The sequence below is a fragment of the Crassostrea angulata genome, chromosome 1, assembly GCF_025612915.1.
Source record: "Crassostrea angulata isolate pt1a10 chromosome 1, ASM2561291v2, whole genome shotgun sequence".
Taxonomy (NCBI): domain Eukaryota; kingdom Metazoa; phylum Mollusca; class Bivalvia; order Ostreida; family Ostreidae; genus Magallana; species Magallana angulata.
Genome location: NC_069111.1, coordinates 23,225,059 through 23,237,612, shown reverse-complemented (window position 1 = coordinate 23,237,612; position 12,554 = coordinate 23,225,059). Strand labels below are relative to the sequence as shown.

Here is a 12,554-nt window from a genome sequence, read left to right as displayed (position 1 = left end):
AATGACATTTTAGTATGATTCAAGAGAAAAAATATACCGAATGCACGGTTATTATCTTGACAGTCATTATTTACATATTGATTATAACAGGGTTTTTTTCTTCAATTCTTACCTTCTTTCAACAATTCCAACATATGTTTTTATTTGATAAACTACATACGGTAATGCATATTTGCAAAATATAATTTAATTATAGGTACCATATTTTATTTCGGGAGTACAAAATCATTTACCGGTAATTGATTTACATCGATGTAAAAAATTTTACTCTGCAAATACCTCAATCTACTCAATATACCAATTTAGAACAGGCAAAACTATTACTTATTTAATTATATAATAAATATGTGAAGCAATGATTAAAGATTTCCAAATTCTTTTGCCATACTTTTCTCTGAAAAGGATTTAATTTGCTTGAAATGGCAAGAAGTAACAGGTTCATGACTGCTTGTACCATAGGTCATATATACTAACCATGTAGTACCGGTACATGTTGTATGAAAATAAACCTATATATCATACCATATAACTGCACAATTTGTTTATCATTAAGAGGATAAATGATTGATGTAATTGTAACTACAGATCACACAACCATTAGCTACGAAAGTGCACTTAATACAGAAGAACCTGTAAAATGAATTAGCTCTTATTAACGTGTAATGCATAAATGATGTGCAGATTGGACTAATGAAATGGAGAACTATCATTAAATATGTACATGCATGTATACATATGTACATGATGTATGGAATGATATATACAGTCATGTAGTTTGGGTCAGTTAATCCTAGCTAGGAATCAGTGAACTAGGAAAAAAGATCACATAACATGAAAACTCAAATCCACAGGAAGTTCACATAATATGCAAGATTTGTTGAAATAAATGTACCTTAAGGGTGCAAATCAGCATTACAAGCAGGCAGCTAGTACCTGTATTACCATCTAAATTGTACCAGTCATAGAAAGGGATTTCTATTCTTAAAAGATTTTTTTTCTTAATTAAGGAGGCCGACTTTAGTTTGCATTGCGCATGTTTTTGCGCATTCTAATATAATACAGTTGTTTTATACTTCTTATGAATTTTTTTCGATATCATTTATAAAATTGAACACAATAAACAAAATACAGATAAAAATATTTAGATTTTTAAAGGAAATTTTTATTTTTCGGTAGGGGAGCATTGCCATTGCGCTTCTATGACGTTATGATAAAATGAAGCTTTGTAGGAGTACGTTATAAGAAAAACATAAAAGAAAAAGTAAAAATTGTATGCTGTTGAAATTTTATATACAGAATGATGCTATCCTCGAGGATATTTTCCTCATTTTTGGAATGAATCCATTATACCAATCATCATTCGTGATGATCCAAATATATAGCAAAATTTGGTGCATTTTAATATTTTGAGATGGCCCCCACTAAAAACCAGACGGTAGAATTTTGTGTTTTTTACATATAAGGTAGGAAATGATATTAATTATCATATATAACAATTTGAGAAAAAAAGCTATTGTAGTATTTTTTAAAACTGCTTTGATGTGCGGAAAATGAATGTTTCCTATACATTCCTATAGTAAATGTACCTCTATTTTGAGATGGTCCCTTAAAAGAACCAGACGGTCGATTTTCATGAACCTTCGCATATAAACTAGAGTTGGTTTAAATTACATACGGTTAAAAAATAAAGAGTTTTGCTATTGTAGTTTTTCCGCAAAAAAACCCAAATCGGCCTCCTTAAATAAAATATAAATAAAAAAAATAAAGGAAAGGAAAGGTAAAAATTTTATTAAACTGACATGGGCCTTTTTTTTTTTAAGAAAATGTATTGACTTCCCCATGTTCCCTATCATGTTGTAAACTGTAAAATCAATTTAACAGAAATTAATGCAAACCATTTGTTGATAATTTAGAACTGAAAATTTCAAATCTTTCCTGCTTAAATATGGAACCCTTGTCACTCTAATTCTACAATAAGTCCATCAAAAGTCAATTAAATATATATATTTTTAATCTTTTAGAATCCATTTATCCTTAATTCAGCGAGTTGTCACAAGTAATAGTTCAAGCATCAACAAGGTATTTGTTTTATAATGCTTATACATATAACACTTGGTTATTACTACCCTTTGGGCAATAAGGGCTGTGAGTGCAAATTTGCACAGTTCATAACATGCAAACACACTTTTGATGCTTGTTTTTGTGGGCCTGAGGGGCGGGCCTGAACAATTTACAGTCAGGACAGTGCTGGACCTGACATCTGACAAACTAATACACAAATTATAATGCTGACCCTCCCAAAAAACTCTTGTTATGTTAATGTCATCATGCATATCAAAGTATTACAATAAGCCAAGGATATTTTTTGCGGGGAAAAATCCCATATAAAATCAAACTTTACACTGTGACATGTTAATGTGTAGCTTGTCTGGTTATGTTAAAGTGTACCAACAGTGACAGTTAAGCACCAAGTTACATATATTCAACCTGAATTTTATTATTCCTTATGTTGTGAACAATATTAGATTTGGCATAAATTTCCTTTATATCAGCTGTTCATGTGTGCACAGTGGATATTAAGGACACATTGTAGTGCCACTAGTGGATCAACAAAGCATGAAAAACTTCCATTCCTAAAAAATATGCTACACATAAACAGGAATATTACATCTGCACATGTATCACAGCTGTATTGAAACATCGAGAACCAGATAACTTCCTGATGAAAAAAAAATAACCATCCTCAATTTCGATTGTTTTCATATACAAACATAATATCGTCAATGCATTGTATATCTGTCTCTTTCCTATGATGCCAAATAAATGACAACACATTTGCATCTATCCACGTGAAATCAGCGACAATAAAAGCACTAGCTGCCCACTTTCCGAAGCTGTCACGCGCACCTGTTTCACTGTTGTGGATTTACTGGCGCATGCAACACGACATAATTAAGTTCGTTAGAAATCAAACAAGTATTGCAAACATTCTATCATAGAGCATCTTATATCTTACCTTTGTTTTTGTTCTTGTCCATTTTTTCAACGACTTGGTTAGCAGACTACCCTTCGTCTGATCCGCCATGTTTTGAAGTTTGGGTTCTCTCTACGCATATAAGACAACTTTTCTCATTGGCTAAATACGATGCGTGGATCAAAACACAAACAGGGGCGTGTTGTGAAGTTATTTTCAACCATTCAGAATAAAAAAAGAAACGTAATACATGTACTTTAATAGATGGTATAGATCAGGAACCTTTTTTCTTAGCTCACCTGATTGAAAGGTCAATTGAGCTTTTCCAATCACTTTTTGTTCGGCGTCCGTTTTTCCATCTGTCCGTTTGTCTGATTTTTTCTTAACATTTTCGACTTCTTCGCCAGAACAACTCGGTCGGTATTAACCAAAATTGATCCAAAGCATCCTTAGGGAAAGAGGATTCAAGTTTATATAAAAAAAAAAAGACCACGTTCTCTTTGGAGGGGGGGGGGGGTAATAATAAATATTCAGGTACATGTAGTGTAGATTCAAGCCGGTTTGTTCAAATCATGATCCCCGGGTAGATACATGTAGGATGGAGCAACAATGAGGGTTCGAATTTTTACATAGGAATCCGAATGCATAGAGAAAAATCTATACAAATCTTCTCAAAAAACCAATATGCCAGAAAAGCAATATAACTAGCGTGGAAACATCCTAAGCAGCTCAGAAGCAAATTAAAAGTGGGGGGGGGGGGGGGGCTAGACTAATCATCAGAAATCTTGAACAAAAGAAAGGGATAAATTCTTAAAATCATGGAATTCCTAATCCGTTCGGGGGGGGGGGGGGGTGGCATTGTATACCTTTAACTTCAATATCACTCTTAATATTTCCGTATTTTTATTTCAGTTTCTCACATTCTACCGAAAATGTGGGGGCGGGGCGATGTAACGAAGAATTTTGACCCGGGTTGAAAATTGACCCGAGGGTCATTTTTCAACGTTGAATATTGAGACCACTGTGTTGAATAAAGACCCTGATCCATTGAAAATTGATCCACATCGTGGAATTTTGATCATGAAACCGGTTCAAATTCCAACAGCAAAGAAGCTCAGATTAACAAATCAATATTTTTAGATTGGGTTTTATTTAATTAAAAGTAATCAGTTTTTACAGAATTATTCTTTAGATTTAAACGTTTACATATTTCAACTGGCGGACTGTAATTATCTGAACTTTGTATTTACAATCACCCAGCAAATAACAGTATACAATATGATAATACACCAACATGTACTCTTGCATGAACGATGCTTTGGTAACCATGTATATTTTGAAAGCCGATATTATAATGTTTTATTTGTGCCGTTATGATGTACTTAATTTATTAAATGTGATGAACATGATTGAAACAAATCGCTAATTTTTCTAGGCATAAACAAATCGCCTTCATGGAATCTATAGCAAGTTAGCTAGCAACCTCATTTTTGTACAGGATTACAATAACGTGATTTAAATACTTTCCAAATTGCTTTGATCACAAAAATTTAACGTAAATTTACTAACAATAACTGTTTTCGTCAATAAAATGGTAAATTGCATTTTTTTTTCAAAATAAAACTATGTAGTAGAAGATCTGTACAATAGGATCGGAGTAGATGGCAGAACTTCCTATCACAGGCACCTACATTATTAATATAATTTAAACAGTTTTCATTGAAATTCAATTGGATTGAATATAAACAGACATAACTTATGAAAACCCTTTTCAACACGGTGTTAAATACAAGCATACGTTTTTTGAAAATCCTTTATCCTGCAAGGTTTTCCAGAGAAAACTGCGGCGGCTAGAGTAATTTTCTTGTTCAAAGGATGGTTTCTTTTTCCTTCTGTCATCAGATCTGCATGTCTTGGCAGTCTAACTGGAATAGAAACAATCATTGATAGTAAAAGTGGAAACCAAGTTTGGGATCGCCAGACAGGAAAAACAACAATTGCTTTTTCTACCCTATCTTCCCTAATCTTATTAAAAATTCTTCCTAATAAATGAAAAGGAGGAAAAATATAGGGCATTAATCCTGTCCAATGAAAAGTAAATGCATCAATTTTCCATGCGTTGGGACTAAAACACCAAGACACATATTTCTGAATTTTATAGTTTTCATCCGATGCAAAAAGATCAACATCAGGCAAAAAAAACTGTTTGGTAATTCTATGAAAAATTTCTGATTTTAAACTCTATTCACAGGATGTAGAAGTTTCCCTGGAATAATAATCTGCCACCTCAATTAATTTCCCAGGAAGATACTGACATGTTATCCATATATTCGTTTACAGAATATTATTGGTGTTGTTTGTGCATATAAGACAAGGGATACTTGAATATTAAATTATTATCTAGTATACATTTACCATATAATATGATTGTGAGATATTGTTGGTAGACATTTTCATTTATGCCTTCATTAACAAACCTATCACCTTCCTTTACACTAGCAGAGATACAAACATAAAAATGAAGTTTTCATGATCCAGCCCATTTAGAAAGAACAGCATATAAAAAGAGTACTACATGTATATAATAAGTAGACATATAAAAATTAAATATGTTTAAACAGTGTAACTTCAGAGGATGTAAAACGCTTAGAAGCTCTGATATAATTATAAACATAGAAAACATTTTTACAATTCTATACATGTATATGTATAAAAAATCAGATCTACCATAAAGTATATAGTTAATATGAAAAGGTACACTAATGTCACAAAGTTGTTTAAAAAGTTCATCTCTTTGTTGAGCTCTCATGAATTAAAAAGTCCTTGAATAATTGAGATTTTAGATTACTTTCTTTGATTCGTAAATGTCATAAAATTGTCTTTCCTATTGCCAAAATAAAAGTATTTGTAAGCTTTTAGTATATTTTGTTTTTTAAGGTTTTTGAAGATGCATATGGATAAAGTTGATGAATTTTTCATTTCTGTATTATTCTATAATTTACTTGTAAACGGAACGAAGCTATTGTAATAAGAAGTAGTCCGACATCATGATAGACAGAAAAAATGTCTTTCGAGCTAAGATAGCTTATATTCATTTTCAGTTGGAAATATGGTTAAGTTAAATATAACATGAATTGTGGCGCTTCATTATTTTGTAGAATATAATAAGTTTTATATGTTTTCCATTCGATATTGTAAGGTTTCTAAACTATATATAAAATGGTTTTTATTAGAAGAATAAACTCTCAAACCTGTTACTATCCTGGTTGCTTCAATTTGTACATGTTACAGCAATCTAGGTCTGATAAAAGCCAAATCTGTGTTTCTCCATCAATTGTATGCTTGAGTAATTTCAATATATTCAACTCTTTGGATGTCTTTTCATGTAGAACCATTTTAACAAGAGCTTGGACTTTGGGTAGCTGAGTCAAACGGCAATGTGACGTACGCCTGTCTATTTCATTGTAAGCCACTCGGGCATGGCTCTTTGAAATCAACAAGATTTGTCTGGATTTTGAGCGAAGACTACGCATCAGTGTATATTTCGCTTGAAACCAGCGTCATTTTAACTTGTTTTGACACAAGAAATAGATCGTTACATCCTACTAAAAGTACAAGGTCTTGTTAAAATGGTTCTAGTATAATACCATTAATATGATTAGATCAACCATCCCCCGACCGTAGACGCAGGCCTACTTTTTAAAAATTGTTTACACTTTTACTGTAGAGGGTATCTGTTTTTAATTATGAAAAAATGTATATCGTCAGTTGCCCGTGTTTCTAATTTACAGGTAAATAAGACTCAAATAAGTTCTCAAAATAATGGAGATGAATTCGTTTTTTTAAAAAGAACTATGACTATGCATAAGCAGAAAATTGGATGGTGCTGAGAAAAAGTTCTGGCAAGTTAATGAAAAATTATTGTTAAGTCGTAAAAAAAAAATAAAAACTGTTGACGACTTCTCGGATTAAATATGACAACTATTCATTTATTATTTTGTCAGGGAAATATTCTGACTTCTTAAAATTAAGAACAGGTACCTAACGTTATACCGGGTATATTTTTGTCTATAGAAAATAAATATACTCACTACCTAATAAAACAGTATATATGTTATATATTTTTAATTATTAGAACCATGTACAACGTCAAGTGCCTCGACCGTTCCACTCAGAACCAAACGGTCATCTTCTGAGATTTATTTACACAGTATTATAATAATAAATGTATATAAACTTTTCAGTCTCAAGATTAAACGAATAATTGTAATTGGACATATCAACCTGAATTAAAACAGCAAGGTCCGCAAATGTATCGGACAGTATGAAAATTTTAAAACTGAAACTTTCAAATATGTGCACAATTGTTCCAGTTCAGATCAAAACTCTGAAGTTGGGATCAATTCTCAACAGGATCAGTTTTCAACGTGTCGAGGTCATCAAAGTTTTGAGGAAAAAAACTTTCATACCATTGAAAAATGACCCCAGGTATAAATATCACGATTATTATCATTTTCATGTTAATGTGTGTTAAAATCGTTATGCATGGTGGTCAAATCTTTATGTGTTGTGGCGAAAGCGTCTTATGCAATGATAAATCCTCTATATGGTTTGAACATTTTTTTTATTGTTAAGATGCTACATGTATATACAATAGGATCGGACACAAATTCATTAAACTTAAAACGCCCTCTTCTGTGAAATTTTGACACATAATTTACATTATTACGAAAAAAAATGGCAATATCAAAGGTCTAAGAAAATACAATCATTGATGTTATACCAAAGTAGATATAGATCAACGATAAGAAAAAAAAAAGTTTTTATAGAAAGTTTTTAGACATGTTTAAACCGTCTAGATCTCTTTAGGGTGGTATGGAACACTTCCATATTGTGACGTATTTCCGATTGAAATAAACAATACAAGAAAAAATCTGTCAATGGGACACGGCAAACTGGGTTTTCTTTTGTGTGAACAGTATCTATAATCCATTTGTGAACCCTGAATTGATAAACATACATAAATAAGGAAAGTTGACTATAGAAAAATTGAAGTCATCGCGTTTATCATAAAGTTTTGTTGTTAGGTTACCATCAATGCCCATTTCCAGTAAAATATCCAAATATGAAACAGATGACGCAGATTCTGTGGTATATCTTTTATTTCTAAGGCGAGGTAAGCTACTGACAAACAAGTTGATAAAACAGGACTATTAACAGTCTCGTTTGAAGTCATCTTTTCGTAAGGTTTTTTTGGTCGATACAACGACCTTGTCAGCAAAAACAATCTTCCACAGGGTGACGGGATCGCATGCTGACCGACGTTTTTCATACTAATATTAGACCATAATTAATCGCCTAATTGTCAACGGATTTTTCCGTTTTTTTCCCGATTACGACAAAGAGCACACGGCGGGTGTGACCGGTCAGCCGAGGATGCTCACTCCTCCTAGGCACCTGATCCTACCTCTATCTTTTTGGAGGTCCGTGTTGCTCTGCTTTGAATTTGTATTTCGTTTTATGGATTTTTGAGATGGTTGACGGTTTGTTATTGTCATTTTTTCATTGTCCTCTATATAGCGAAGAATCCTTTTTCGAAAATACTGGATTTAATCAATTACTAGAACTGTCAGATACAGATGCACCAATTGTACTTATTTCAAATTATCCTCGACAGGTTGCCAAATGCCAAATACTTATATCATTCTTTTACACGTAATCTTTATTGTTCAGAAAATAAATATAGACTGTATTATATAAACTGTTAAATCAAAACAAGGGGTGAAAACTCAAGGGTTCTAACGGAAGCTTTATACGTATACATGTGTATTTTCAATCATATCTTTGTTTACCGCTTGATGCTGTGTTATTTTCTTTTCTTTTTTTCATGTATATTAATGTGTTTAAAGTGGCATATAGGCCCGACGGGCCGGGTGTTAAATTGATGCTTACTGTTGTTGATATTACACTTGGAAATGTATACTCATGTCACTATAAATAAATAAATAAATTACTTTTATCAAAATTTAATATTTCTTGAAGTTCAAAACGGTATAAAGATATTGCAAAATTCATCTTCTTAATTCATAAACAATCTGTCGTCAAAAATAAAAAAAATACAAATTTTGAACAAGTTTACTTTATTATACAATACAATATGATAGTCTTTTCCTTATATGAAATTTTGCAGTCCACGTGGAAGAGTGACATAAAGCTACTTCTAACCCCAAAAAATCGATTTTATTTGCAATTATCAATGATTTTAGAGAGAGAGAGAGAGAGAGAGAGAGAGAGAGAGAGAGAGGGGGGGGGGGTAAGTATTATGGTATCAATGAAACTACACCACTAAAATTTGTTATTATTAGTTATTTGTTATCATTTATTCTAAACTGAATAGTTTCTACATGTAGATAACGGACAGTTTTAGTCAATATATGCGGGTTGTCCTTCTTTGTTTGGATAAAAAAAATATCGAACGCAAAAAATGGGCAATTTTAAACACATCTACACTGAGTTTTACTGAAACATTCATCTAACTTGAAAATTTAGATTCCAAATTTACGGTAAAATGTTCTCTAAGAGAGAGAGAGAGAGAGAGAGAGAGAGAGAGAGAGAGAGAGAGAGAGAGAGAGAGAGAGAGCACATACATATGCATGCATGTATTTTGTTTTGTTTTTGGGGTTTGTTTTTGTGCTGTTTTTGGTATGGGTTTTCATGGGGGGGGGGGGGGGGGGGGAGGGTGACAAAAATTCTGTTTTTTGATAATCAAAAGTTTATCAAGTAGTGTACACATTTTGGCTATAAAAAAATACTAAGAGTGAAGATTTTGTTATTTTGTGAAAGAGCTAGAGTAATTACGTGCGTGTGACTGTATCAGTTTTTAGGGAGCAGAGAACCAAAAACGAAAGGTTTATCGTGGTTGTTGTGGTGATTAAAGACCAATGCTTTATAACATGTAGAAAATCTCTAACGGATAGGTACTCAAGTACATCTATATCTTAAATGACTATGATGGTTAATTTGAGATTTTTAAAATGCTTCATTAGACTTTTGGTGTGATTATATACAGTCCTTACAAAGGGAAGACATGTAAATATCAATCTTCCTGTTTCTCTCTACATCATAACAGAAAATCATTTTTTTTTCAGAAAAAAACTTTGAAACAAATTAACAGCAAAAACAGGTTGTAAGCTTGCAGTCTAATGTTTATAAAAAAAATAATCGTCTTAGCTCTCTCTCTCTCTCTCTCTCTCTCTCTCTCTCTCTCTCTCTCTCTCTCTCTCTCTCTCTCTCTCCTCATGTAGATTTATGTATTATCAAATTAATACATGTAATTGCCACTAAACGCAATGACCTAATCCATTTTCCATTAGTTTAAGTAAATGGATATTTTAAGCATTAGATTTCGTACAAATGGGTCGATAACACGGTTTATATATACTTACATATACATTTAAGATACATATCTAATTTCGGAAAAATAGTTATTTAATGTAAATTTTCTAACAGGATAAAATGATTTCTGACAATAGTCAGTTCACGTTATATGGACTTCGGCAGAAAATATGCCTTCAGTTGCTCAGATTTCTGAATTTTACGCTATAAACTGTGTTACTTAAACTTGATAATGTGCATTTTATCGCAGATTAAAATTTACGTGGAAATGTCGTTTTTAACACGTTGGATGTATCAAAATTTATCTTATTTACTGAACCGATGAAAAAGAAAGAAAGCAAGAAAGAAACTGCATAATTTGCCGGTATTGTCTTACTACACCCCCATCCTCCAGGAAAACGACGACAAGCCGACAATCACACATGAATGACACGCCTAAAAAACGAATTAAAATGAAAGAAACATTATCTTTAATTAATTGATTCCGGTACCCTTCCTCATTCAAATTTTGGTAAGCCTCGATAACAAATGACAGATAAACCATTTCCTTGCTTATATTATACATTATCATAAACTTTTATTGCAAAAGTTTACACGAGAATGATTTAATTTTTAATTCAAACTTCATTTTTCTCGGCAAGAAATCGTCGTGAGAATACCTCTTGCATGAAGGCCTATCTATCTAAATCGTCAATTACCGCTGATAAGGAGGCAGTCTGCAAAGCAATGTTTTGCCCTTGTATAAATTTGCACAGTGATGGTTCGTTTAAGTCAATTGGCACACTGCAATTTGTTAAAACATATATAAAGTGCAGATGCACTTTCTGTTCCAAAACTTAATTGTTCTTCCACTTGAAGAAAAATACAAGTTTGTATTGGATGTAAAGGGACCAATTCACACATTTGTGATTTTTTTTCTTTATTTCAATGCTGTCCCTGTTAAATAAATATTTGGTTCCCAGCCCTGTGACCCACAGGGCGAGTCAGACATTCAAGTGACAGCAAGAGGAGGCTAATTAACGCTACCTCCCGCCTGATCCAGCGCTGGAGTGGCATTGAAGGCGCTGAAACCAGATACCGTCATATTGCCCCCTACTCCGGAGACTCCTGGTCACATGACAAACACATCATGCTAGACAATATTTTTGTCATTTTTTGCACAAAGCAAAAAAATTTTAATACCGTATAAAAAAATTACATGTAATTGTTCATTTCAATTATGTAAAAATTGAAATATCATTAAACTGTTGCCAAAAAATGAATCAATTTAGTACGATATTGATTTCCTCACTGGCCGGGAGAGATTGCTGTTTTACAAATTAAAATTGAAATGTAAAATACTTCGGTAAATATTCAAGTGAAATAGGCAAAATCATTGCAAATATTAAAAAATTTATGAATGAAATCGGCATTATGTTATTCAATTTTGGGTTTTAAGTGAAGCCCTGTTTACATTGTAAACAGTGACACAAAGAGGAAGGAACTACTAATCATACAGCTTGGGGATATGTGTCAACGGTGAATGAGCCTTTTACTCATAACGATTTGAGTGCTATGTCACAATCCAGAGAAAAAAAACATGCAAAAAGAATGAGTGGAACAGGAACCCGAGGGGAGAGATTAGATTGTAGATGTATAGAATTGGGGTTATTAATTTAAGATTTTAATGAAACATCTCCCAAGATCATAACAATATCAAGCAGAGAACTACAGCGAGAACGGAATTCTATTGTAGACACCCTGGGCTTATGTAATTTAACGAGAAATAAAACTTGTAAACACGAATTTATTTCAGCAGGAGGTAGAAGCGAGTCCTCAAAGTTTGTTAGGCAATTACTCAGAAATTGCAATAATAAATGATTGACATTCAGAGATTGTTTGAAGATTAAAAGATACATCACCATGTTAATTGAGATTAATATTTCGCTGAAATAGAATTTTAAAAAAATCTTATGATTTTGAATTTCTTCGAAGATAAATTGACCAAAACTACATGTAGTTTGTTTGCCCTGATTTGCAAACGCATGATGACCCTATTGATAAAATTAAACACCGTAATACTAACGCTCAGTAAACACAAATACTCAACTTCTGAGGAGGGAGACCACACGACCAAACGCATCTTCCTACCACGTGACCACAGGCATTCCGCGGTCACCCAGTATGGCGGAATGTGTGTATAAAA

The 12,554-nt window shown here is 32.7% G+C and overlaps 1 protein-coding gene across 2 annotated transcripts in view; it reads right to left on the bottom strand.

The window, feature by feature from the left end:
* Positions 1 to 3,132, bottom strand: part of LOC128174145 (myc box-dependent-interacting protein 1-like) — a 47,852-nt gene extending 44,720 nt beyond the window's left edge. The window contains exon 1 of one of the 2 annotated variants that reach the window (XM_052839771.1): positions 3,017 to 3,132. In XM_052839771.1, the coding sequence (XP_052695731.1) occupies positions 3,017 to 3,085 (69 nt within the window). In that variant the 5' untranslated portion in view covers positions 3,086 to 3,132. Of the gene's footprint in view, positions 1 to 2,668; positions 2,925 to 3,016 lie in introns of those variants that run through there. The other variant, XM_052839777.1, reaches the window with a different exon arrangement.
* Between the last annotated feature and the right edge of the window lie 9,422 nt (positions 3,133 to 12,554).